The following is a 27,568-nucleotide window of genomic DNA, read 5'->3' as shown; positions in this document are numbered from 1 at the left end:
GGAGGTCACTTCCAGGTCCCCAGCACCAGCCTGCCTAGTTCTCCGGAGAAGGGCGGCGATGGGCCCTTTGCTCCCAGAGGCTCCAATTTTAGGGGCTGCATGGCCTGGAGCACCCAGAGAGGGGTTCGGGCCCTTCCTCTAGGACCTCCTGCCTGCTCTTAGCTGACCGCACCTTGCAGAGGACAAAGAATCTGTCTCAGACCCTGGCACGGGGGAGTGTCGGGGGCACAGACCTGGGATCCAAACTATACCCAGTGCATCCTCTGCCCCAACTTAGAAACCACCCTGCGCTCCCCTTGGAAAGAGACCTTAAGAGAAATTCACGTTGAGGAGAAATTTAATTAACAGGAGACTCGGGCCTTTAGAGCGGGTTAGTTGGTTCATCCCTTCCTTTATGGGTAGGGCAGCTTTGTCCTCTGCCCAGAGTCACCAGGGAATGGGTAGCGTGGGGAGGGGGGCACAGGTTCTTAGAAGTGTCCCCTGGAGAGATTTGGTTGCTTTCCTCCTCCTTCTCTAGATGCTTCCCTGAAACATTCCAGGGCCTCCTGTTGTCTTTAGAGTTTCTTCTGCCCACGACTCCCTTTTCAACAATAGCCTGTAGCTTTCGGTGTGGCCACTAGGTGGCAGGCTAGAGAGTTAGGAGTAGTGAAATTACGGGCTATTAATTGCAAAACCGTGGAGAGCGGGGTGGCTACTTGTAATTTAAAAAGTACGGCACTGGCTGCAAAGCCTCAGCATGATCAGCTAGGAGGACTTCGTTGGGATGTCAGGGAATGCAAGTCCTAGTCCTTGTTGGCTCCGCCGGGAGCTGCTGTGTGACCTGGGCAGTCCCCTGGTATCTCTGGACCTCAGTTTCTCTACTCACACAAAGCAAGAGGAGAGACTGGATTAATGTGTAGTTCTCCACTTTGCCCAGGACGGATAGGGCACCTGGGAGTCAGGGTGGTCTTTAAAAACCTTGTGAAATAGGGCCCTCCACTCCACCCCACAGGTCTCTGGGCCGCCGCTCTGCCTTTGATGGAGAAAGGGAAGCAGGGCTTGGAGAAGAAGGGTGGGGTGGGAGGGAGAGAGAGAGCAAGCGCCAGACTGTGAGTCGGGAGGCTGGGTTCTGGCTCCTTGCTGCGGCCTTCATAAATCACTACCCTTTCCTGGGCCTTGGCAAGATGGGGCAGGATTATCTCTACAAGGGCCCCATCCGGGCATCGGACAGCTCTAGGCCTTACTCCTCACTCCGCCTGCCCTCCCCTTACGCGTGTCGTGGTGCCTCCCCAGGCCCACTGGCCAGGCCAGGCCATTTAAATAGGAAAGGTGCCTTTTCTTCTCCAGTAAGAAACCGGGGCAATCAGTGCCAGGCCCCTAGCCGGCTGAGTCTGAGTCGCTGGCCCACATCTAGCGTGGGCGCCTCAGTCCAGGCTGTGGAGAGCGGTGTGAGGGAGGCAGGGAGGCTCAGGGAGGCTGCCGGGGACGCGGAGCCTGGCCCGGGCCACCACCGGCCACCTACAGAGCTCATCCAGCTCACAGGCCTTGGATCAGCAGTGACCCACCCCTGTGCGGGGGGCCTCTGGGCTGGGCCTGGGCTGGGGGACGTGCTCCCAGGGCAGGGCCCAGGGACACAGAGTCAGAGCTCTGGGGGAAGCCACGGTCAAGTCCCAGCTGCAGGACCAGGAACTGAAGCTGCGCTCTACACGCGCAGGCGCAGGTTCAGGGCCCAGGCCTTCCACTTGCCCATCGTGGGGCAGTGGGCCTCCAGGCTTCTCTCCTAGACTCTGTTTTTCCAACAGTGAGATGGGGTTAATAATACCAATTTCTATACGGCATTGTAAGAATGAAATGCCATCATGTGTGCAAAGGGCTTAGCACAGGCCTTTGGGTGCAGTAAGTGGTCTGTAGGCGTCACTCTTGTGAGAAGGTACCAGATCATTGAGGACAGAAAGCAGGGCCATCAGGGCATCTTTGCAGAGACCGATTTGGGGAGAGAATCACCAAGCACACAGAGGCTTGGAGAGGGCATTTTTGGCAGATGGACCGGCACGTGCGAAGGTGGAAGTGTTGGGTGGGCTGCATGTGGGAGGTGGGCTTTCCATATCCTCTAGGGATTTACTAATAACGATAAATGGCTGGAATCGGCAAGCTCATCACGGTGTTTTACGTGGCTGTATCATTTTGTTTCATACCAGCTCTAGGATGTTGGTACCATTACGATGCCCACTTTACAGATAGGGAAACTGAGGCAGAGAGAGATTGAATAAACTGCCCAAGTGCGCAGAGAGGGCGAGGGGCTGAGGTCAGATTTGAACCTGTGTTCTCACGACCCCAGGGCTCTTTGCTCCTTATTACAACCTTCCTCCTCACCCTGTGACTTGCAGGCACCCCAGGCAGCCACACCGTCAGCAGGGCATCAGGCAAATCCCTGCCCACATCCAGGGTCAAAGCAGAAGTGATGTTCTCAGGGCCCTTTCTCAACACCTGTCACTGTCAAGAGCACAGAGCTCCTGTGGCACTGGGCTCTGCGACCTGACGGGGACAGGGCAGGGCAGGAGACAGGGACAGAATGTTCCTGCCAGTCTTCAAAGCTTGGTCCTGCATTAATTAGCTTCCGGACCTGGGGAAGGGGGTCCCTCTCTGCACAATGAGGAGGCATCTAGCTCCTCCACGTGAGTTAATCTGCACCCCAGGGGTACAACAGGTGCCCAGCAAACCGCCCCATCCCAGCTTCTCGCGCAGAGGGAGGAGGGTCCCAGTGGTGGGGCTGCAGACCACAGCAGCCGGAATGGGTACACGGGGGTTTGTGTCTGGGATCTTGGAGCAGTGGCTCCACCTGTCAGGCCTCAGTTCCCCCATCCATAAAATGGTGCCCCAGCCCTCCCTTGCTAGACCACAGGGCAGTAAGATGTCCCCACGGCACTGGCTCCTGGTAAGGTACCCATACCCCACGTTGATTGTGTGGGATTCTGGTGGAATTAACCTTGCTAAGAGTCACAGAGAATCTTAGACTCATCGAGCCTTGGAATCCTAGACTCTTGGTTTCAGAAAGAGAAGTGTTCAAATGATCTGGCCTTGCAGGCATGTGTTCGACTGCCCGTCAGGCCGAGGGGCCCTGCTCTGGCCCTTTCTGCCCAGGCTCATGCCCAGCTGGGTTGTGGGTGGGCCAGCCATTCTGAGGATGGATGACGAAGGCCCCGGATTCCTTCTTGGATTCTGCCTTGTGGGGTGTCTGTCGGAAAGAAGCTGGGAGACTCACCTTGAAACAGAGTTTGCATGAAAATCCAGGCAGTTTCACTTAAAGCGTGTGTTTCCTTGGGTCCTGGGGGCAGCTGAAGGAGGCTTCCACCTCAGGCCACACCTGGGACTTCAGGGCTGTCTGTCCTTGGCACCCATAGGGGGGTCCCGAGCCACCCTGCCCAGAAGGGCCTGGCTGCCCCCATGGGGAAGGTAGGGAGGGGTGGAGGAGGGAAGATGGGTGCAGGGGTCCGATTTTCCAGGGCTGCTGCCTTCTTGGAAGAGATGGAGGCCGGTGGGAAAACATTTGGTCAGAACACCCAGTGAGACCCTGACTTGGGAACAGGAGGAGATGCCAGGTGTGTGAAAGGGGAAATGCTTGGGGGGGATGGGGGGCAGGGGGAGAGCTGTTCTCCCCTCACCCCCCTAGCCTGCTGCAATCAAGTTTAAGTTCTACGCTACAAATCGGGAGGGAGCAATTCCTGGACAGGATACCAGGTCAAGGGAGTGGGCCACCATGTATTCATTCATTCCTTCTTCATTAATTTATTCATCCAAAGTAGCATCCACTGAGGGGCCACGGAGATGAGACACGACCCAGTCTCTGCAGACAGATACCCTGGCCGGGATCCGAGGGCCAGTGGAACCCGTGCTCTAATGCAGGCAGCAGGGGCTGCGGGGAAGGATCACTAATACGTACTTTGAGGAGATTTTATAGACGGGGGAGGACAGGACATTTGAAGAATGAGTGGGAGTTCTTTGGGCCACAGTGGGTTCGGGGACCTTCTGGGGGCCAGGGGCCAGGACCACCCTGTAGGGAGTGAGCACTCTCCTGGGAGAGAGGGTTAGGGGTGCACGCTCCACAGCTGGCGTTTGTTTCCAACTCAGGAGTGGGCACTGAGTCCCCCTCATCAGACCCAAGGCCCCTTCCCCGCGGGGCCGGGGCCAGCAGCTGTGTTCTCGGCCGCACCCGGCCGTATGCTGCCTGGCTGGGCCTCCCCGGCGCCCACTGTGCCTCTGATTAGTTGGCCTTGGCAGTGGCAGGAACAGCAGACGGCCTCTCCGGTTGCTCAGTGCCCTCCCTTGACCCAGCCAGGCCTAAGAGAGGGGGGTGCCGCTGGGCCAGCCACAGCCTCGGCCCCTCTCGCCCTCAGCCTGGCACCCTTTCTCCTGGTGGCGGGCTGTGCCCCTGGCAGAGGCTGGCACAGGTCTGGCTCTTTCTGCTTGAACTGGCAGAGCAGCTGTGCTAATCTGGGCTGACAGCTCTTGTGTGCAGACAGCACCCCGGACCTCCAGGGGAGATGCCTGGCGGGAAGCCCGCCCTCCAACCCAGGTTCCCCACCGCCACCCCCTCTTGGCCCATTGTGGCCCCGCTTCCCCTGGAACAGGGGGTCTGGTCTGGGGGTGTCCAGTGAAGAGGGATGAAAACGTTGAACAGCTTCGTCAGTTTCGTCAGAGACCCCCAACTCTTAAGTGCCTTCTAGAGACCGTCCCTACCCTGATGCCACGCACGCGATAGTCCTAGGCTGCACTCCTCGCCCTTGAACCCCAGACCCCTCGAGCTTATGAGATGGCTTCACGTGGATGTAAGCCAGGTGCTCCAACCTCCACGTGTCCAAACGGAGTCCCGTCCCCTGACAGCCGCTTCGCGGCTCTGTCCTCAGGCCGCAGACCTTGAAGACACCCCGCCGCCCCTCTTCCTCCACCCCCCAGCATCCCATCAGTCACTGGACCTTCAAGATAGTTCCAGAATTTAGCCATGTCCCCCACCTCTACTGTCATCGTCATCTGGACCCAGCCAGATGTGGATTATCGGAGGGGCAGGTGAGCGATGGCCAGGCGAGGCCGGGCAGGGTGGGGAGGGACAGATGGACTGGAGGCCCAGTGGCCCTGAGAGTCACGCAGGAAGCCTGGCAGGGAGGGCCCGAGCAGGGCCACCTATATCTTGCCGGCACCCTCCCCCCTACCCCAGCACTTCCCGTTTCTGTCCCAGGGAAAGGCAGGGCTGTCCTCAGGACGCAGAGGCCATACGGTCACTGAGCCCACAGGCCTGGCCCCCCTTCCTGAGTCACGTGTGCACGGGCTGGAGGGTCACATGTGGGCGACTAGACACCGTCTCACAGGCTGTCTGCTAAGGGGTCACCCTCTCCCGCCCTGGCCCGCCATAGTCCATTGGCCCCCGCGGCTGGGGTGATCTTCCAAACCTCCTCGGACCACGTCTGTCTTGTGCGTGTGACCTGCAGTGGGTCAGAGGCCGGGGCGCTCACACCTGCGGGGCAGCCCCGTTGCCCCCACCCCCTCATTCAGTCCCCTCCAGCCTCACTGGCCTCCTGGCTGTTCCTTGATGCAGCCCAACCTCTGGGTCTTTGCCCTGGGGCTTTCCACCTGCCTAGGGAGCTCTTCCCAGAGGCGCGCAGCTGGCTCCCTCCCCTCCTGTGCCCTGAGCTCTGTACCATCTTGCGGTTTATCCCTGTCCTACCCTTGGCCCAGCCTGGTGCGCCCACCCCTTCCTCCTCCTCCGCTTGCTGTTTTCATAACACCACCCAACAAATGAGGCAGTGTATTTATTTTTTACGTAGGTGGTTTTGTCTCTCCCTCACCGTATCTAGAATGTCTACCGCCTGAGGGCAGGGGACTTGGTCTGTGTATTCATTTGTTTGTTTTAACCGGTGGACCCCTAGAGCCCAGAACGGTGCCCGGCACATAGTAGGTCCTCATAAGTATCAGTCGAATGGATCCGTCCACCCCTCCGTCGCTCCTTCATGGCTGTCCTTGGGGCCGCTCTGCCAGGCCCTGGGCTGGATTGGAGGGTGTGGGATACCCGTCAGGGCCTCCTGCTCAGGATGCTGTCAGATTTGGGGGAGGGGGTAGAGCCATGAACTGATGAAGGCCAACAGCAAAATAAGCGCTGTGATGGGGGGAGGGCAGTGGCAGCTCGTTGCAGGGGTGCCAGCCCAGCCCGGGGGCCAGAAAAGAGGACCACTCAACTGAGGTCTAAGAAAAGAGGTGATTCTGAGCAATCCCAGCCTTGCTCCTCTGAGGCTGCTCCCCCCCCCCCCCGCCCCTCGCCCATCTTTGATGCTCAGAGGCTTGTGGGCGTATGTGAGGGCTCAGGGGCCGGAAGCGGGTCAGCCTGGCTAGGTCAACTGGCTGCCCTGGGGAGTGGACCCGGCATTGCACCCCCACCCCGGGCAGGGTGATAGTAACAGGAGCCCTGGAGGTGATGATGGGGGAGGGTACTGTAGGTGGGGGCAGAGTGTGTGCAAGGGTGAGGCGTAGGGGTGCTGGGGTGTCTGCCAGTCTGGTTGGGGCAGGAGGTTTAAGTGTGGCATGGTGGATGGGGAGGTGTGGCTGGGGAGACCAGGGGCTTGGCTGGGGGGCTAAGAATTTGTACCTTCCCAACCCGGTGGGGGGACTGCTGGCAGCTTCTGGCTCTGGGGGCTCCCCCTCTGAGGTCCTGTCCCAGCCAGGGAGGCAGACTGGACGGGAAGCACTATCTTCTGAGGCTACTGGGACCCAGGGAGCAAGCTCTGCCTCAAGGCTGCCCCACCAGGAGTGGCACCCCGGTGTCCTGTCGTGGGCTGGCGCTCTGGGCGCCGGGTGTCCTGAGGGCTCTGGGGTCCTCTTTCCCTTCAGGGCTGGGGAGCAGGGCCTTCAGGTACGCTCATGCTGGCCTCTACCCCAGGCCGCAGGCTAGCCTGAAACGTCACACTAAGAAAGCAAAACCGGATAAGTTCGTCTTGAGCGATGGTGAGCAAGAGTCTGGGGGACCTGGAGGCAGGAAGACTTCCTAGTGACTACCTGGGGGGTGGAAATCAGAGACTGCCTGGAGGCGGAGGGCTGGGCTGGGGATAGGTGTGCAGGTGCTCTGAGGCAGGCGTCTCTGTCTTCGTCTTTCTTGGTCTTTCTCTCCATCTCTGTCCTCTGTCTCCATTTCTTTCTCTCCCTCTCCCCTCTGCCTCCACCTCCCGAGCCCAGTGCCAGGAGAACTGAGGGCGGAGAGGAACCTCCCCGAGGACGTGCCTTAGCTAATTACTTGACTGCAGGCATAAAAGGAGGATTAGCTGGGGTCTCGCGGGGTCTTCCTGACTCCCTAATCCTGTGGCCCCTTTTCCCTGGCACGGAAAGATGGATTCGTTCTGAGTCCCTAATTAGCTAATTATGCCTTGGCTCGGTGGCCCTGGGACTCCCTGGGCCCACGGGAGGGCTGTGGAGTGAGCTGGGGCCTGGCTAGGCAGAGGGGAGGAGGGGAGGGGGAAATGGGCTGCCATTCAAGGAAGCCAGCCAGGCAGGTTTTGAGGAGCCTTTCAGAATTTCAATATCCTGGAGAACAAGGGAAATGTAATTAATTGAGCAACAAAGGCTGGGCCCTGGGGAGCAGCCTCAGAGGAGCGAGGCTGGGATTGCTCAGAACCACCTGCTCCCTCAAGGCCTTTCTGACCCAGCCCCGACTCACGTGGCTGGTGGCCGCCACGGCCTGCCTCCTGCCGCTGTTCCATCCTCTAGGACTGCCCCGTCCAAGGGCTTGGCCTGCTTAGAGCCTGCTGATGGGCCTTCCTGAGCGGTCACCGAGCACAGAGCCCCACGCTCCTTAGACCCTGCTTTGCAGCCACCCTCAAGCATGACCTCATTGCGCTCTCTGAATGGTCACACCTCTGGGCCTTTGCCACAAGCTCCTGTCATCCTGAAGGGCCCCGCTCAAGTCCTTCCCTCTAGGAAGGTGCCCGGAGCTGCCCTCACTCCCCAGGCTTGGTGGTGTTTCCTGACGCTGTGGTCCCCTGTCCCCTGCCGCTAGACCTCAAGCTCTGAGGGGCTGAGATGCGGGAATGCGGGAATGTTTGGACTCCCCTCCCCCACTCCCCCCTTTCCCCCCTCCCTGTGCCCAGCGCTGTGCCAGGCACACAACAGCATTTGTAAACGTTTGAGGGACAAATGAATGAAGGGGCACCAGAAAGGCCTGCGAGTCGCTAGCGTTGCATTTGGATGGATTTGGGTGGATGGCAAGGGTGCTTGGTCTATTTCCTTGCTTCCCTTCCCAGCATGCCCTTGGCTATCCCATTGGGGGTGGGGTATTTAGTCCCCCCACCCCCCCCATCACCCTGGCCTGCTCTCAACGGGAGGCAGCATCCTGCCAGGGAAGCCCAGTGCCTTTCCTGGGAGGAGGCTGACCTCGTTTTGTGGGGAGGGAGGATGGGGTAGGCATTACTTATTGATGGAAATCACTCCACCCAGAGCTCGTGATGCAAATCCCAAATAATTACCCTCCTTAACAACCACCTTAGCATCACCCCTGGATCAATAAAAACCTGGATAGGGCCACTGTTCTCCTTGTCACCTCTTTTCATCCTTCCCTCTCCAATCTTCCATTCTTTCCTCATGACTTATCACATATTCAACAAATGTTGGCTGAACCTTTGTTCTAGGCGAGGGCTGCTGGGTTCTGAGAATGCTGACTGGACACAGGCCCTGCTCCCAGGTGCTTACGGCCCGATGGAAGAAGCAGGGGTAAACAAATAATTATACCCTCGGGCTAGAAGACTACATAGTGAATGGGACCTCCAAGGTTGTGCAGTATGCAACTTGCACACCTGTACAAATCAGCCTAGGCTAGGTCAGAGGTGCCGAGATGGCCCAGAGCAGAAGAGACAGGGATGAACTCTACCTCGGATGGAATGTGAAAGGGTAGGGGAAGTCTTTACAGAGAGAAAGTAGAGCTTCAGCTGGGCTGTGGTGGCTGAATAGGGGTTCACCAGGCATGAAGGAGATGGAAGGGTGTTCCAGAAAGCATGAGTAAAAGCATGGAGGTGTGAAATCCCATGGTATGTTTAGGGAACTTCAAATAATTTGGTATTGCTAAGGATAGGATGCAAGTTGGTGAGAGGGAGGGAGAGACACAGAGAGAGAGAGAGCTAAAGCTGGAGAGGTAGGCAGAGTCAGATCTCATAGAAGCTTGGAAGGGATGTTCTCAAGGGTGATCCATCACTCCTGACCCTCTTTGGTGCCGCACACACGGGTGTGGATCTTTTCCCAAGAAAAATTCATGGTGTTGTTGCTGCAATTTCAAAAGGTTCACGGACCTCCTGCAGCCTTTCCAGGCTGCTGTCAGGAACTGTCCCTGTTCTGCCCTGGGCTCTGTTTTTCCTGGCCTGGCTTCAATCATAGACAGGTGCTGCCCTGCTGGGGCAAGATGGGGCCAGCAGCTCCGGGCTTAGTCTTCCCAGCTTGCAGCCTCTGCACAAAGAGAGCATTTCCCCCTGTACTTCCAGCTGAAATCTCAGGGTTGACCCTCATTGGTCCTGGTTGGGGTCACATGCCTATTCTGGAGCAATCACGGGGGCTAGAGGAACAGGACTGCTGATTGGCCATGCCCAGGTCATGTGATCTTGACGGCAGCCCAGCCAAACCATGGACACTGGAGTGGGCGAGTGGGGATATTTTCATAGGGCTGGGAATGGTGGCTGGGCCAAACCAGAGAGGTGGTCCATCAGCCTGGGGTTTGTGCCTCTGTGGAGTCTGCGTTTACTGGGTGTCTAGAGCTCCGTTCATGGAGTCAAGGGGGCAGGCGGTGGGGGGTGGGGTGCCGGAGTTTGGGACCGAGCCTGTGGAAAGGGAGAGAGCATGGAGGGTATGGATGGGTGAGCCCAGGGCAGGAGGGGCTGAAGGGAAGGGTGGGGAGGTAAATGTGAAGGGTGGTAAGTGTGTGGCGGGGCTGGAAGTGAGGTGTGTTCCCCCATTTGCTGCGGTGGGAGCCCCAGGAGAGTTGGGTGCTGCGCTTGAGCTGGGGAACGTTTGCAGGGTGGCTGCTGCCTTCTCAGGCCTCTCTGCCGACGGCCTCATCTTCCAAGAGGGGAAGGGACTGGCTCAAGGTCTCATGGCAAATAGGGCAGGGCTTGAACCCAGATGTCACTCAGTCATAGGCTACGTCCTTCGTAGGCTTTCTTTCCCCCCTGCCAGGTTTTAGGACATCTGTTCCCTTCAGGATGTAACTGATGCATTCTGTTCCCCTTCCCATGCCTGCCCGAAGCCCCCTTCCCCTCCCCAGGAACTCCTGTCTCCATTCCATTCCCATTCCCTGTTTTTTCTCCCTCTCCATTTTTTTTGGAAGGCTGGGGGCGGGGGGGCGGCGGTCTCTGGCTTGGCTGGTTCTTTGCAGCTATTTCTCCGGAAGGAGAAGGTCTCTCCTGTGATTAGACCAGATCTGAGTCGACTGTTGATTGTGGGTCATCTGTGGGTTGCTCCAAGAGCCCTCTCTGGTTCCCTCCCGCAGTGGGGTGGGTCCGCGGAAAAGTTCTGGCTGGGTGGTGCTCGGGTATCCTGGCGCACTTAGGGGACCGGTGACTGCCCCAGAAATGAAGAGCGTTTGGGACACATCCATTGGGCACTGACCGTGCTCATCTGGGTAGTTTCTGGACGTAGTGGGATGAACCAGCCTCGGTCCCAGGCTGCCAGGTAATTGGGGGCTGCGGAAGGAATGCCAGACTTGGTGTCAGGACAGTCCAGACCCTGCGGCTTCGAACTGTGTGACTTTAGACAAGTTGCATTAGTTCTGAGAACCTCCAGGTCTTAGATAACATCGCCCCCCTCCCAGAGTTATGAAGACTGAAGGACATTATAATTGTGCATTATGCAGAAGAGAGTTTGCCAAATAAACAGTGCTCCATAAATACCTGCTTATTTATCCAGAATCTGGGGGAAGAGTGGTGGGGCCCAGAGCCATTTCTGTGGCCTCTGGGTAGAGAGGGGCAGGTATCAAGGGGAAGGCCTGTTTAACAGCCACTGGGCGGGTTGGGAGCACCAAGGAGCCCCTGCCCGTGTGTCCCCAGGTTTCCTCTTAGTGCCCTTCTCTCTGTTTCTCTAACCTGCGCTCTGTCCTTGACTCCTGCTCCCAAAGCTGACAATCTCTCCACCCTCCCCCACCCCCAGGTATGCGGATCCTGGTGAACCTGCTCCTGGACACGCTGCCCATGCTGGGGAATGTCCTCCTGCTCTGCTTCTTCGTCTTCTTCATCTTCGGCATCATCGGCGTGCAGCTCTGGGCGGGCCTGCTGCGTAACCGCTGCTTCCTGGAGGAGAACTTCACCATGTGAGTGCAGCCCCACCACGCAGGTGGCTGCCGGCCAGCTTTGCCTGGGGTGGCGGTGGTGCTGGGTGTGTTAGGACTAGGAGGGTCTCCCCATTGAGCACCTGGTCCCAACCCTTATTCCCAGGGGTGGAGAGAAGCCAAGGACTGTGCTCAGATGAGTTGGGGGTGGGGCTACCATGAGTGGCTGGACACTAAAAGGAGCACAAAAGGCCACTGAGCTCTCAAAATGGGTATCACAAAATCCTGGTCTAAAATAGACCCTTAGGTGCTAATGCACTCCTAGTGACTCTTACTTAACACACAGTTTTAACCTACTTGGTAATTGGGAATGGGGCCAACAGAGTGGATGTGGCAAACTGGGAGGTCAGATAGGAGGGAAGAGGACAGCTAAGACACAAGCAGACCTGATGCCAACAGGGAGGGAACAAGGAGACAGAAACGCTCAGAGGCAGACACAGAACCTGGCCCAATCCCAGCACAGACATTCCTCTTGGTGACTCCGAGTCATCCAGGAAAGGTCAAGTCACAGTTGGCCCATTTGCGTCGATAAGCAGGTGGGTGGGCTACCCTCCAGAGAGGTGATTGTCAGTAGCCATTCCACAGAAGTCCATCTTTGGCTCTTGGAGGAGTTGGGTTGAGTTGTCTGAGAGATTTGACATCTGTGGGATTTCCGCGGCGAGGGAGGAGCGGCGTGTTAGTGTGCGTACCTGCACCCACGCATCTGGACCGGATACTGCCTGTTGCTGCCCCTCGGCGTGCTCCTGCCCCGTGTCAGGCCCCGCAGGAGAGTGCGTTCATTCGGCCTCTCACTCAAGAGCCGCACTCTTGCCAAGCCTGTGCTTAGTGCTGAGGACACAGCAGAAGACGGAGTTCCTGCTCTTGGGGAACTGGTTGCAGGTGCCTCCACTGAGTGGCTCTCATGGACGGAGGACGACTGCAGGAGGCGTGGGGACGCCACCCAGGGTGGGCTGAGCTTTCTCCCTCATGTCCTGTCAATTGTGGAGAGCAAGCTAAACCAGAGAGCTGGGGTGAGGACAGGGGAGGGGACCGGTTCACCCGCCCATTGCCCTGGGGACCAGAGAAGGGGCACCCTTGTGGGCGCCGGGGGGCCTGCTCTTGTGCCAATCACTCGGAAGAGGCGGGCCCTGCAGCAGCAGGAAGGTGGGGGCGCCCACTTCTACCCGGCTGGTCTTCAAAGACAGAGATGTGCAGGCATGACCCTCAGCTCTGGGGGTTCAGGGCACATCCAGACCCCTCCGTCCCACATGGGTCTTTCCCCAGGTCATGCCGTGGCCGCCTCCTCATTGTCCAGCCTCAGCCCCAAGGTCACCACCCGCTGGAGGCCTTCCCTCACCACCCTCTTACTCCCAGACACTCTATTGCGTTATCCTGCTTGATTCCCTCCGGAAATCACACTGAGTGTGTTTCCTTGGTTCTGGGTGTCTGTAGACTGTTTATTTACCTGGTTAGCCGTGGCGTGTTCTAGCCTAACAGGCGTGATGAAATCTGACCCCTGTGGTGACGGGGAGACGGAGGCCAAGAGAGGGGCGTCTTGCCCTGGATGGCAGAGTCAGAGCTGGGATTAGAACCCAGTGAGCGTGCTCAGAGCATCCCTCCAGGCCCATAAGCCCCCAGGGAGACCCCGCGTGGCAGCTTTGAGGGGTCTTGAGCACAGAATCGGGACAGTCCAGCTGGGCAGTGGCAGGGCTCAGAATCCGAGCCCAGGGCTGATGTCCTCTGCAGAGCGCCGGGCCCCTTCTTCCAGATCCTGTCTACGTGTTCACATGCACACACGGGACCGTTCGCACCCCAGGCAGGTTTTCAATATTGCAAATTGCTTTGACTATGCGTCTTGAGGGTGTTTTCACACCAGGTTTCTTATTCCGTGGATAAAAGACAGTTCATCTGGCCAGCCCCTGTTGACGGACCTTGTGTGGTTTCCAAGTTTTTGTTCTTGCACAGGGGGCTCCAGGACGCATCCGGTACACGTGTGACCCTTATATACACGTGGGATCAATGGTGAGACTCATCATTGCCGGTCAAAGTGTATGTATACACACATACACACACATATTTAATTTTCTTTAATGTTTATTTATTTCTGAGAGATAGAGAGAGACAGAGTGTAAGCAGGGGAGATGCAGAAGGAAAGGGGGAGACAGAATACAAAGCAGGCTCCAGGCTCTGAGCTGTCAGCACAGTCTGACACAGGGCTCGAACCCACAGACTACAAGATCATGACCTGAGCCAAAGTCAGATGCCCAGCTGACTGAGCCACCCAGGCGCCCCATGTATTTTAAAGTTTATTTATTTATGTTGAGAGACAGAGTGTGTGTGCAAGCGCGCACATGAGTGGGGGAGGGACAGAGAGGGTGAGAGAATCCCAGGCAGGCTCTGTGCTGGCAGCGCAGAGCCCAACCTGAGGCTTGATCCCACGAACCCTGAGATCATGACCCAAGCCTAAACCAAGAGTCAGATGCTTAACTGAGAGCCTCCCAAGTACCTCAAAGTGTATGTGTATTTTTATGTTTTTTTTAAAGATACAAATTGCATTTAGCGGTGGACGCAACTATTAGGTGTAGAGCTTAATGCCATTTTACATGGGTCTGTACCAGTGTAAGGTGCCCACAGAAACTTATAGGGCCCAGGGGGGCTCCCTCCTGTCCCTTGCTGGTTCCATCCCTCACCTCAGAGTAGACACTATTCTGACCTCTATCACTGTCACCATAGATTTGTTTTGCCTGTTTTTGAGGTTTCTTTTTTTTTTTTAATGTTTTAAACATTTTTAAATTATATTTTTGAGAAAGAGACGGAGTGCGAGCTGGGGAGGGGCAGAGAGAGAGACACACAGAATCTGAAGCAGGTTCCGGGCTCTGAGCTGTCAGCACAGAGCCCGATGTGGGGCTCAAACCCACGAACTGTGAGATTTGACCTGAGCGGAAGTTGGCTGCCTAACTGACGGAGCCCCCCGGGCGCCCTGAGATTTCTTTACATGGAGTCATGCAGGATGCTGCCTTTTGTGTCTGCTTCTTTGGCTCAGGGTAATGTGTCTTTGAGATTCACCCACATTCTTGTGGGTGACAGTAGTTTTATTTCTTTTTCACTGCTGTGGGTATATATTGAGCAAATCCACGACTACTTATTTTTTTCATTCTACTGTTGATTTGGGTTGTTCCTGTTTGTTTATTTGTTTGTTTGTTGGCTCTTAAGACTCATGCATATTCTTGTCCATGTCCTTGGTGGATATAGCCAAACTTTCATTTGGATAAATCCCCAGGAGTGGAATTGTGAAGGGTGCACGTATGTTTACTGTAGTAGATTTTTGTCAAATGGTTTTCCAAGACGGTCTCATTCAGTGTCTGCTGGCAAAGGCTGGGAGTTCCGGTGCTCCGGCGTCCTCAGCAACGTTTGGTAACGTAGGTCCTTTTCCTGTTCACTATTCCGGGGAGAGTGCAGTGGTACCTTATTGTGGTTTTAATTTGTATTGCCCTGATGACTAGTGATGATTAGCACTTTCCGTGTTTATGGGCCATTTGTGTATCCTCCTAGGAAGTGTCTGTTACCATCTTTTGCTATTTTTCGATTGGGCGGTCTTGCTTCTTATTGTAAAGTCGCAGTGGTTCTTAGTATCTGGATTTGAGTCCTCTGGTGGATAGATACGTTGCAGAATTCTAATCCTAGCCTGCTCCGTTTTCACTCTTAATGGTGCTATTGGATGATGAAGCCCTTCCTTGTAATGAAATCCAGATTACCGATCCTTTCCTTGTTTAGTACTGCTTTTTGTGTCCAGTTTAACCTTTTGTTTTGTGTGTGTGTTTTAACATTCTTAAAATGTTTGTTTATTTTTGAGAGAGAGAGACACAGAGTATGAGCAAGGGAGGGGCAGAGAGCGAGGGAGACACAGAATCCGAAGCAGGCTCCAGGCTCTGAGCTAGCTGTCAGCACAGAGCCCAAAGGGGGGCTTGAACCCATGAACCGTGAGATCATGAACTGAGCTGAAGTCGGACGCCCAACCGACTGAGCCACCCTCCAGTGTTTTCTTTTAGAAGACCTTTCACATCTAGGTCTGTATTCCGTCTCTTAGTATGGTATGCGGTTGGCGTCAAGATTCCCCTTTTGTACAGATATGCCCTTGTCCCAGCACCGTTGACTGGGAAGTCCACCCTTTCTCTGCTGAACGTGGTGGCGCCTTTATCACTGTCAGGTGGCTGTTTGTGTTTGTGTTCGATGTGTGCATGTTAAGTGTTGACAGATGCCACCAAATTGGCCTCCAAAAAGTTTATACCAGTTTACACTCCCGCCAACAGTGTATGCACATGTCTGTTTGTACTCACTCTTTTCTGCACTCAGTACCATCGGCCCTGGAATATTTACCATTTGGATGGGAGTAAAATGATCTCAATGTTATTTTTGTTTGCATTTTCCTATTAGTCAAGTGAGCATCTCTTCCTATATATTGGTATATTGGCTTCCCCCTCCCCAAGTGTATTGGCCATTTTTATTTCTTCTGTGACATTTTTCGTTTCTTTTCTTTGTGTACTTTTTGCCCTTAGTGGTTATTTTTCTTTTTCTTATTAAATGACAGGTGGTTTTAACAGAGTCTAGACGTCTTCTATTTATTTTATAGGTTGCTCATACTCATCCCAGGGCAATGGCAATCTCTGTCCTGTTTTTGTAAATAAAGCTTTATTGGAACACAGCCATGCCCACTTGTTTACCTATTTCCTATGACTGTTTCACATTACAGTGGCGCAGTTGAGTAATTGGCACAGAGATTGTATGGCCCTATCTGGCCCTTTATAGAAAAAGTTTGCCTACCTCTGCTCTATTTATTTATTTATTGTTTGTTTGTCTTTTTACTTAATATGCTCTATTTTGTCTCACAGAAAAATTTACATTTGTATATAGTCAATCTTGAACTTTTCCTTTGTAGAATTTGGATTTGTATATTTTATCCAGGAAGGCCTTGTATGTATATCTTTCTTTTCTCATTACTTCTCTTAAGTTTACTTATTTCATTTGAGAGAGAGAAAGAGAAAGAGAGAGGGGCAGAGAGAGAGGGAAAGAGAGAAAATCCTAAACAGGCTCTGTACGGGCAGTACAGAACCTGACATGGGACTCAAACTCATGAACTGCGAGATCATGATTTGAGCCTGAAATCAAGAGTCAGACACTTAACCAACTGAGCCACCTAGGTATTCCAGGGCTTATATACCTTAAAAAAATTTTTTTTTAATGTTTTATTTATTTTTGAGAGAGATGGAGAGACAGCATGAGTAGGGGAGGGTCAGAGAGAGAGGGAGACACAGAATCCAAAGACAGGCTCCAGGCTCTATGTTAGCTGTCAGCACAGAGCCTGATGCAGGTCTCGAACCCACAAACTGTGAGATCATGATCTGTTGAAGTTGGACACTTAACTGCTGGAGCCACCCAGGCGCCTCACAGGGCTTACATCCCTTAACAAAAATATTCCCTGTTGTCTTGTAATATTTTTGTGATTATGTTTGTTGCATTTGTGATTTTTAATGCACCAGAAATTTATTATTTTAAATTTTGTAATATATTTTGCTTAATCTAATGTATCCAAAAGATTATTTTCAATGTGCAGTCAATATAAATAATTAATGATGCGACTATTTACATTATTTTTTTTCTTTTGATACCAACCTTCGAGAAGTTTATTTTTGTCTGTGGTGTGAGGTAGGGATCTAACTTTATTATTTTTTCCAGCCAGCTGTTGTCTCAACACCATTTATTGTTTAGTTCTTCTATTTCCCACGGATCAGAAAGGGTGTTTCGGTAATAGACTAAGTTCCATGTTATGTGTGGGTTTGTCCCTGCGCTCTGTGGTGTTCTATGAGTCTTTCTGTTCCTGTTGCCGTACTATACACTCTAGTAATAATTGTAGTTGCATTTTGCTCTCTTACAAGGCTGGACTCCACTCCTGTTTCTCTGCTTAAAAAAATTGCCCGTTCTTCTGTCCAGATAAATCCTAGAACCGTCTGACCAGGTTCCACAGACAAACAAGTTGGGCTTTTGATTGGGTTGCAGAGAGTCATTGTTTAACCTCACAGGAGGGATAGGGCAGACATGGTCATCCTGTCTTACAGATGAGGAAACTGAGGTCTGGAGAGAGGAAGCGAACAGCTCAAGGTCACATAGATGAGAAGGGGTGGGGCAGACAGAAGATCAGATCCTCACCTGGTGGGCCAGTAGAATTCAGCATTTGTTCATTAAACACGTGCTCCGTGCTGACGAAACAGTGTGTGGACTGGCGAGGCTGAGTCCTTCCTCGTCTTAGAAGAGCTTCAGCTTCCCAGACACGTCAGCTGCCTGTGCCCTAGGAGCAGTATAGGTGTGTGCAGGGCGTGGTCTGGCCACAGCGGGTCAAGGACTAGCCCTGCTCCATCCTGGGGAGGCCCTCTTAGGGAAGGTTGCCCAAAGGGGGGGACCCTAGAACTGACCACAGTGGGTCGGTGGGAGATTTTTCAACCATAGGGAAGGGTGGCTCAGATGGAGGGAACAACATGGGTAGAGGTCCAGAGACAGTGAGGGGACCAGTTGGGACAGTTCTGCCACACTGCATGGCCTCTCCCCTTCCTGCTCCTCTTAGTGGTGACCCCTCCCCTTCTCTTCTTTTACCCACCATCGCCTATGCACAGACAGGGGGATGTGGCGCTGCCGCCCTACTACCAGCCGGAGGAGGACGACGAGATGCCCTTCATCTGCTCCCTTTCGGGGGACAATGGCATCATGGGCTGCCATGAGATCCCCCCACTCAAGGAGCAGGGCCGCGAGTGCTGCCTGTCCAAGGATGATGTCTATGACTTCGGGGCAGGGCGCCAGGACCTCAACGCCAGCGGGCTCTGTGTCAACTGGAACCGCTACTACAATGTGTGCCGCACAGGCAGCGCCAACCCCCACAAGGGGGCCATCAATTTTGACAACATCGGCTACGCCTGGATCGTCATCTTCCAGGTGAGGCCACTCAGGCCTGGCGCCGGCTCGCGTGCTGGGGCCTGGGAGACTGGAGTGGGGTGGGGTGAGGGGCGGGGGGGGGGGCCCACTTCTTCTGGAAGGTAGGGCTCTGTGCTAGGTGTTGGTCACCCATGTCCCTGAAATCTGCCCACTGGCTGGCACAATGGGCATTATCGTGCCCATATTAAAGACTGAGGTTCAAAAGAAAGGAAGCGAGCTATTTGACCAAGGATCACATGCTATTTAGTAGAGAGTCAGGATTCTAACCCAGGCCTGGGTGCCTCCAAAACCTGTGCTCTCTGGAACCCCAGGTTGCCTGGGGGCAGAAGGATCTCAGCAGGGAGGTCGGTTCCTACAGGGGAGGGGCCAGACTCACACCACGTTACAGAGGCTGACCAGGCAACGCCTGCATGTCAGACATGGGGGTAAAGATGTTCCTGGTGGAGGTGACCGCCTGGGTGAAGGCCTGGGTACAGGGAAGTTTCAAGGTGAGCGCCAAGGAGCTGTCCATCTGTCTGGGCAGAATCTCTTGGGCCTTTTTTTTTGATGACCAGTCAGTAAGAAATATGTTTTACTCAGTGCACGTATATGCATACATTCACAGCGTTAACTTTACCGTGTGCCTTGCACCGCCCCACTGCACACAGAGGACAGGGGTGGACACATTGAGGTACTGCTTCATGTCTCTGTGCCTCAGTTTTTCACCTGTAACGTGGGGGCGATAACAGCCCCCTCTCACCCCGAGTGGCTGAGAAGAAACTAGATGATGTGAGCCGAACAGTCAGCCGAGTGTGGAGTGAGTGCTTGGTAAAGGTCACCTTCCTGCCACCCTGGGAAGGAAGAACAGGGCTGGAGCAGGGAAGGGATGGTGGCTGGAGCCCCGAGGAGATGGAGGGCCTCACCAAGAGCAGCAAGATCACAAAATTCAGAGCTGCAAGTCGTGATGTGATGTGGCCACAGCCGAGCAGCCGTGTTTTGAGACTCTCAACCCCCGGGGCGAGGGGAGTGGTGGGGTGGTGAGTGGGCTGCCCAGGGGCTCCTGCTCTGGAAGCAAGCAAGAGGGCGGTGCTGGGGAGGGCCCAGCATTTGCTTTGCCCAAGGCTGCTCTGCCTCTCTCTCTGGGAAGGAGAATGGGGGCAACATCACACCAGCCTCATCGGAGCCACGCTCGGGCTCAGCTGAGCTGCACCCTATCTTTGCCAGGTAGGCTGGTAGCTCGTGTACTAGAAGAAGAAGAAGAAGCTGAGGTTCAGAGTGGCCCAGCTCGTGAGCTGGAGTTAGAGTCCAGGGCCCCCTGCTTCTAGCCCTCCTGCCTTGGTGAGGGAGACTGGAGAGGGGCGCGCTCTGCAGGAGAGGGACCAGGGTCAAGTCTGGCTCCCCGCCTTCCTGGCTGTGTGACGATGGGCAAACCCTGTAACCTCTCTGAACCGCATTGTCCTCACCTGTGCATGGGGGATGAGGGGGGCTGTCCCATGGAGCCTTGTGAGAAGCTCAAGAGAGAATGTGCGCCAAGCAGTCTGACACACAGTAGGGCCTCTGTCTGGGGCGCTGCGTTTGCTGCCTGTCTTTCCTGAGGGTGCTGCCTTTCCTGTCTCAGGCTCACTGGTCCTCTGCTCTGTTCTGGCTGCAGGTGATTACTCTGGAAGGCTGGGTGGAGATCATGTACTATGTGATGGATGCTCACTCCTTCTACAACTTCATCTATTTTATCCTGCTTATCATAGTACGTGTCAGGGCAGCCGGGGCTTTGTGGGCAAGCTCGAAGAGCCGTGGGCCAGGGATGGGGTTAGGGGGGTTCCCAGGGAGCCCCTCAGAACCAGGAGAGCAGAGTAGGAGGGAACAGGAGGGGCAGTTTTTCTTTTTTAATTTCATTTTGAGTAATCTGTACACCCACCGCCCGGCTCGAACTCACAACCCTGAGATCAAGCGTCGCGTGCTTCACCGGCTGAGCCAGCCAAGCAATTTTTAAATGCCTCCCAGCAGCTGGTGATTGAAGGGACTCATCAGCGCGGCTGTGGGAAGCATCCATCACTTGCGATTGCCTTCATTTCTCATTTCTGGGCATTTAGGACCATCTAGTCGCTCCTGCTCGCGTTTCCTTGCCTCGTAGTCTCTGGGAATACATTCTTCTCATGACTGCAGCTGGGTGCAACCCCGGGATGGAGGCTTCTCTAGGGCTCCAGCTTGTCCTCTCTTCCCAGGGTGGGAAGGGGAGAGGCTCTGAAACAGAAGCGGGGGGCTGCTTCCCCATGGAGCGCCTTGAAATTCTCCTTGGAGGGATTCCCACCTCTCTGGCCCCTCTGCCTTGGGGGCATGGCTTGGGATGGAGGCGGGGCTCTGTCTGCCTCTCCAAGCTGGGCCCTTCCTGCCAGCCCCCTCCGGCCTTCCCCCACAGTCTGCCCAGAGCGAGCTCATCCACCTTGTCATGCCTGACTGCGGCTTCAGCCACAGCACCACCCCCCAAATGTCAAGGTGATTCACTCCCGGGAGAGTCCGTGCTGGCTGGCTCCCTGCAGCCGTGAGGTTGGATTCTCCAGTGTCCACATGGTGGGAGAAGGCACGCTGGGCTCTCTGGGGCAGCAGCGTTTTCTGGGCTGGGGAGGACCTTGACCTGAGGGTTCAGGACAAGCTGGCAAGTGGCCTGAGACCTCCCTGCTGTTGGCTTTGCTCTGATGCCTTCCTGGGGGAGGCTGGGGTCTTGGATCCGTAGAGACAAAGCGAGGCGGGGGGGGAGGGGTCCAGGCTTGTTCAGTATTGCCCTTCATCCTGTGGTTTGTTCATTCCCAGCACCATCAGGGAAACCCCACTCCAAGCCCTGAGCCAAGTACTGGGAACTGAGCAGTGAGGTGGGCCGGGCCTGCCCTGGAGGAGCTCACAGCCTCAGAGGAGGGGTGGGGTTGGGGGAGGCGGGGGAAGAAGATGGGCTACACTTGACATTGACCAGAGAGCACATTAGAAGCCATGGCAGAAGGAAGCCTGAGAGGTTGAGGGAGCACAGAGGAGTTCTCTGATCTAGCTTGGAGGAGGGAGAGGGGCGTGGGAGGCTTCCCGGAGGAGGTGACACAGAACTGAGCCTTAAAGGCTCAAGGCAGGCAGCCTGGGGAGGGGCCAACTCCCAGAGACCTTGAAATGGACAAAGTCCTGATTGGGGGCTAGAACACTGGGGTTGCTAGAGGAGCCTCAAATTTCAGAGAAGCGCTGGAGAATGTCGTCTGCCCCTCCTGATAGACTCAGGTTGGTAACTCCCAGCATGACCCGAGGCACGTCCCTCATGGAGGATGGTGTCGCCACCTGGGCTTATGGGTTCTTAGGAGGATTAGATGAGACAGAGTCGGAGGACTGCATGGCCGGCGGCACACAGCAAGCACCCAATAATTGTGCCCTGCAGTTATTACAATGCTCACTGGATCCCAGGTGGCCCTGTCACAAAAGAAAGGGTACTGGCAGGGGGCGAGGATGTTGAGGTTTCCTGGGTGCTGGAAGTTAGCAAATGCCAGAGGAGGGGCCTGTCCTCTGGAAACCAGCCTTCGGTGGCCACTGGAACTGGGCCCTGCGTCATGAGGTGGCGGGATTCTTAGTACTGACTGGGGAGTCTCCCCACCCCATCCAAGCACAGATAAAGCTACACAAGTAAACCCTTTCTGCGGCCAAAGTGAAGGCCAGAGAGAGGGCAGGGCTGGGGTGGGACTCAGGGCCTGGAAGGCCTGAGGGGGGCTGGGCCTCCCCCCCTGGGAGAATGGCACTGGCCGGGGTCCAAGGGCCTGGGGGATCCGGCTTAGAAGCTGGTCCCAGTGGGGCCTGGGGAGCCACCTGGGCTACCGTGGTCCTGGGGTCCTGGCCTCCTCTCGGAGCAAGGCCTCAGCAGTCTTTTCCTGTCCCTATCTGTGCCCGTGCCTCTCCGTCTCTCTGGGCCCTCCACCCTCTGCCCCTCTCTCCCCGCGTCCTCTCACCCGTCACCCTGTGTCTCCCACACCCTCCGCTCCTGCACTCTCTGAGCCTCTGTCCCTCCCTCTCGGTGTTTCTCCTCCTCGTCTCTCTGTCCTTCCTGCTGGCTCTGTCCTGTCCCTGCTGCTCCTCCTCCTGCCTTCCTTTCTGCCTCTGGACCCCTCTGCTTCCCCCCCACGCCCTGTGTCACCCTGTCGCCCCCTCTGCCTCCCCGTTTCTCTTCTTCCATCCCTTCATCCTCCTCTCCCCCATGTCTGCCTTCCGCCAATCTGTCCCCTCTGTTCCTGTCCCTGTCCTCTCCTCCCGTTGGTCACAGGTGGGCTCCTTCTTCATGATCAACCTGTGCCTCGTTGTCATAGCGACCCAGTTCTCGGAGACCAAGCAGCGGGAGCACCGGCTGATGCTGGAGCAGCGGCAGCGCTACCTGTCCTCCAGCACGGTGGCCAGCTACGCGGAGCCCGGCGACTGTTACGAGGAGATCTTCCAGTACGTCTGTCACATCCTGCGCAAGGCCAGGCGCCGGGCCCTGGGCCTCTACCAGGCCCTGCAGAGCCGGCGCCAGGCCCCGGGCCCCGGGGCAGCCCCCTCCGCCAAGCCCGGGCCCCACGCCAAGGAGCCTCGGCATTACAGTAAGTGCTCCTGCCTGCCGCCACCTCCAGGGCGCCCCGCCCAGGCCTCGTGTGCCTCCAAGGGGAGGGATTCTGGGGACCCTGAGACAGCACCGCCTGCGAACACGTCTCCCTCCCTCCTCAGCACAGGCAGAGCCGTCCAGTGGGTTGAGAACCCCGGTCTCCCCTCAGGGGCTCCCGTCCATACCCCTCGTTCCCTCCCTGCTCTCCTGACCACCTGCCGGTGCCCAGTGGGAGCAGGCCTCGGGCTGGGGGCATGCAGCACCCCGTGCCCTGGAGGAATTCCCTGCCGACCCCAGTGTGTGGTCACATGGACTCCATCTCCACCCGGGGTTCACACTCCTAGGAAGCGGATGGCTGTCCCTGCTGTCTGGGAAAACTCTGACACTCCAAGCCACTCAGCCCGTCTCATGCCCCGCATGGCTTCCTGTTGTCACCACGTGCTACCACAGCAGAGCAGTGACAACCAGCCACCAGGAATAAAGGGCATGGTGTGTTGGGGACCCCTGTGCCATTTTGTGATCTTCTATCTCTGGGCCATTAGGCTCAGAAAAGGCTCTCCATTCATTTTCTCGTTTGTTCTAGAAAACAGTCCTGAGAAGGGGGCAGAGTGAGTTATGTTATCTCATTTTAGATGGGAAAACTGAGGTCCAGATAGGTGAAGGGAGTCACTTACGGTTACAGTGTGTCGGTGACAGAAACAACATCAGGGACATCAGAGTTGGGTTTGCTGAGCCCACCCCCAGAGGGAAATGAACCAAATGCGCCACGGGAGACGGGCCCCGCCCCTAGCTGGTGCCAAGATGGAAGTCAGCAGGGACCCAGCGCAGAGCAGGTGCACAGTGTGTGACCTTGGACAGCCTGGGCTCCTTTGTGGGCCTCAGTCTCCTTCCTGTAAAGTCCAGGGTGAGGCCCCTGCGCTGGGGGAGTCAGCCACCTGAAGGCGCTGCCCCTGCAGCTCTCAAGCCCTGAGCCTATTGGGAGGGAAACCAGAGGACTGATGCTGGGAGCTGCCGCCCACTTGTTTTTGGTGCCAGCCGGCCAGGCGTGGTCTTGGAGGAGGCTCCAGGTGGCCTGTGGGCCGGCCCAGCACGTGGATGGGGTGCGCTGGGGTCTGCGCGCAGGGCTCCTGGATGATGCAGGGAGGGGCCTCCTGCTGCTGCCCCCACCCTACCCGGAAGCTGTGTGGAAAGAAGTCCAGGGGGCCGTCCGGAGGGGGAACTTGCCCCCTGCCCCCGGGCCTCCGGACCTTCCCCCTTCCCTGGGAAACAAGTTTCAGGGGGCCCAGCCCCAGGTACGAGCTGGCAGAGATGGGCTTTACTGAGGTGGGGCTGAACCCCCCACTCCGCTTCTGCCTGCCCCACCCCTGCTCCAGGGGATGAATGAGTCAGAAGGTCTTGTCCAGGGAGATACTGGGAGGCGAGTCTGGAAGGGGAGGGTGGGCAGTACATGTTTTTCATTGCCTTTAATTATTATTATTATCTTTGAATGTTTATTTAGTTATTTTGAGAGAGCACACATGTGGGATGCACGGTGGGTGGGGGGAGACAGAATCCCAAGCAGGCTCCCCACTGTCCCCACGTGGGGCTCGATCCCATGAACCCTGAGACTGCAACCTGGACAGAAACCAGGACTCAGATGCTAGACAACTGAGCCACCCAGGCACCCCTCCCTTAAATGTCACTGGTATATATTTTTGCTCACACAAGGAAAACATGTTTATTCCAGGACAATATAGGCAAACATAAACAAGAGACCAAACGACCCAGAAGGCGCCTCTCTGACACCTCTTTGAGATGGTTAAATCTTGTAGAACTCTGGCCCCAGACTGGTCCAGGCTCCTTAAACTCTCCCCAGGGCAGCATAGCGAGTGAACATGTCTGCCCCCCACCCCCTGCTGTGCCTCCTGCCAGCCCCTCCTGCCTGCTGCCCTTGGAGCCAGCCCCACGTCCCGGGGGCGGGGGGGGGAAAAATTATATGATCACCGCACTTGAAGCACACGTGGGGCTGGGGCCCAGGGTTAGGGTTCTAGGGCAAGGGTCAGCCTCCCGCCCAGGGCTCCTGCCCCCTTCCCTCCCTGTGACACAAGCCCCACGTGCAGGTGGGAGAATTTTTCTCTGAGGGATGTCATTCCTCCACATCGGGCTGGTTCTTTGAGAAGCTCTTTTTTTTCCCAATTTTTTTTAAACACATTTATTTATTTTTGAGAGACAGGGAGGGAGCATGACCAGAGGAGCGGCAGAAAGAGAGGGAGACACAGAATCTGAATCAGGCTCCAGGCTCCGAGCTGTCAGCACAGAGCCTGACACGGGGCTTGAACTCACAAACCTTGAGATCATGACTTGACCTAAAGTCGGACCCTTAAGTGACTGAGCCCCTCAGGGGCCCCTGAGAAGCTCTTTGAGAAGCCCTTTCTCAGCCATTTCCCCAAGTCCGATGTCAGCAGGCAGGATGGTGGGAGGGCTGGGCCTCGGGCCAGGAGGTGACGTACAAGGACAGGTGACAAACACGTGTGCCCCAGGCGCTGTTTTAGGCACACCACACACACCCGCTGTAGGACCCTCCCCACAGCCCTCGCTTGTCCCAGGGGCCAACAAAGCCCAGAGAGGTAAAGCCGACCCCCCCCCCCCCCCCGCAGAACCACAAGCCACTTGGCCTCCTGGTGGAGCCCAGACAGAAACTTGAACCACCGCACTTGAAGCACACGTGGGGCTGGGGCCCAGGGTTAGGGTGGCACCTGATGTGGGCAGGGTCTGCCCCCTCGGAGCCCCTCAAGCCCATGTGACCTGAGGCTCCGACCCTGCCCTTGTGTTTGCTTTGCAGAGCTGTGCCCTCGACACAGTCCCCTGGACCCGATGCCCCACGCGCTGGCGCAGCCCATCTCTGCCATGCTGGCCTCCGATCCTGCCAGCTGTCCCCACTGCCTGCACGAGGAGAACCGGCGGCCCTCGGGCCCAGGCAGCACTGACTCGGGCCAGGAGGGCTCGGGCTCCGGTGGCTCAGGCGGTGACTCGGAGGAGGAGGATGGGGATGGGGCCCGGAGCAGCGAGGATGGAGCCTCCTCAGGCCTGGAGAAGGAGGACGAGGAGGAGCCGGCGGACGGGGCCGCCCGGCTCTGCGGGGATGTGTGGCGGGAGACCCGAGCCAAGCTTCGAGGCATTGTGGACAGCAAGTACTTCAACCGGGGCATCATGATGGCCATCCTGGTCAACACCGTCAGCATGGGCATCGAGCACCATGAGCAGGCCAGTGGGGGCGGTGCTGGGTGCAGGGCTGGGTGTGGGCGTGGAGGGGGGGCTGGGAGCCAAGGCCCAAGCCGGCCCTGTGCGGCCTGGGGTGTTGAACGTCCCCTGTGTGTCTGTCTCCTGCCTGACCGGGGCAGGGTCTGCTTCTCCCCTGGGGGCTCAGCCCACAGGAGAGGGAGGATCCACGTGCCTGCCCAGTGGGTGACTGAGCCAGGGAGGCAGAGCTAGTACTGGGACCAGCTGGGTTGAGATCCAGCTCCTTCCCCCGCCCCCCTGCCAGCACTGCCTGGCCCCCCAGGCAGCCACAACCCTTTCCCTGTCAGTCTTGCCAAACCTGCCTTCCAGGTGTCACCTCTTCCCCGAGCCCTCTGACAGCCAAGGCCCCCTTGTGGCAGTGCCTTCAGCAGGATGGGGGTCCTCCTGTCCCTGTTGCAGCAGGAGGCACTGAGGGCGGCCCCAAGGTTGTCCTGCAAAGACTCTGCCCTGTCTCCCTCCTGTCTCAGCACTGGGTGCTGGCCGTTCGGCGTGGGTGTCGGCCGAGTTGACACCCTGGGCCATTGGGCTTCAGAGACACGGTCCCAAGGGGGTTGGCAGGAGCACAGGGAGGGTAGGGAAGAGATGGGTCTACTTGTAGGCGCACAAGAAGGAGGGCCGTGGGGGGCTCACACACGTGTCCCGGCAAATAGGTCATACCACGGGTGACAGACTGTGAGACAAGTCCATTCCTGGCTCCATTTGAAAAACACCATTTTCTGACTCCCCCAGCTCCTCATGGGTTCCCTCCCTTGACCTGCACCCTTACCCTGTGAGGACACCCCACTTGGCAGCTAGTGACCCTAATGCCTAGGGAGGGGATGTCACTGACCCAAAGTCCCACAGACAATCAGGGATCAGATTTGAACTGACATCTTTCTTTAATGTTTATTTTTGAGTGAGAGAGAGCACGCGAGAGTGAGCACAAGAAAGCATGAGTGGGGGAGGGGCAGAGGGAGAGGGAGACACAGAATCCAAAGCAGGCTCCAGGCTCTGAGCTGGCAGCTGGCAGCACAGAGCCCAAAGTGGGGCTTGAATGCACGGAACCGTGAGATCACTACCCGAGCCGAATTCGGACGCTCAACTGACTGAGCCACCCAGGCACCCCTGAATCTATTTCTTCACGTGGCAAGACTGACACTCCCCCGCCCCACCGCTCCAAGGGTTCAGAACATTGGCGCCCCCTTTGCTTCCCTGCCGCCCTCTTTCTGCTGAGGCCCTCCACCTGCCCATTGCGCCCTGCATCCGCCCTGCAGTGGGCCACACTCTCATTTCCCTCTTCATTAGCTCTCCAAGCGCTGGCTCCATTCAATTTCCTTAAATGCGGCCCCTGGGGCTGCAGCGGCACTCTGTTTGGAGCTGCTGGTTTGCCAGCCATTCCAGCTTAATTAAAAAGGTCTCTAGGGGAGGCTGGGGGGGAGGCTGGGGGGAGGCTG

The 27,568-nt window shown here is 56.5% G+C and overlaps 1 protein-coding gene across 1 annotated transcript in view; it reads left to right on the top strand.

Annotated features, from left to right (window-relative positions):
* CACNA1I (calcium voltage-gated channel subunit alpha1 I) overlaps window positions 1–27,568 on the top strand; it is a 123,231-nt gene that overhangs the window by 54,067 nt on the left and 41,596 nt on the right. The window contains exons 6-10 of the mRNA XM_029955409.1: window positions 11,143–11,302; window positions 17,965–18,280; window positions 19,911–20,003; window positions 22,542–22,854; window positions 25,678–26,099. Coding sequence (XP_029811269.1) covers window positions 11,143–11,302; window positions 17,965–18,280; window positions 19,911–20,003; window positions 22,542–22,854; window positions 25,678–26,099 — 1,304 coding nt within the window. The remainder of the gene's footprint in view (window positions 1–11,142; window positions 11,303–17,964; window positions 18,281–19,910; window positions 20,004–22,541; window positions 22,855–25,677; window positions 26,100–27,568) is intronic.

This window comes from Suricata suricatta, chromosome 10 (assembly GCF_006229205.1).
Source record: "Suricata suricatta isolate VVHF042 chromosome 10, meerkat_22Aug2017_6uvM2_HiC, whole genome shotgun sequence".
Taxonomy (NCBI): Eukaryota; Metazoa; Chordata; class Mammalia; order Carnivora; family Herpestidae; genus Suricata; species Suricata suricatta.
Note: the sequence above shows the minus strand (reverse complement) of the source record. Positions and strands in the feature narration are given on the sequence as shown.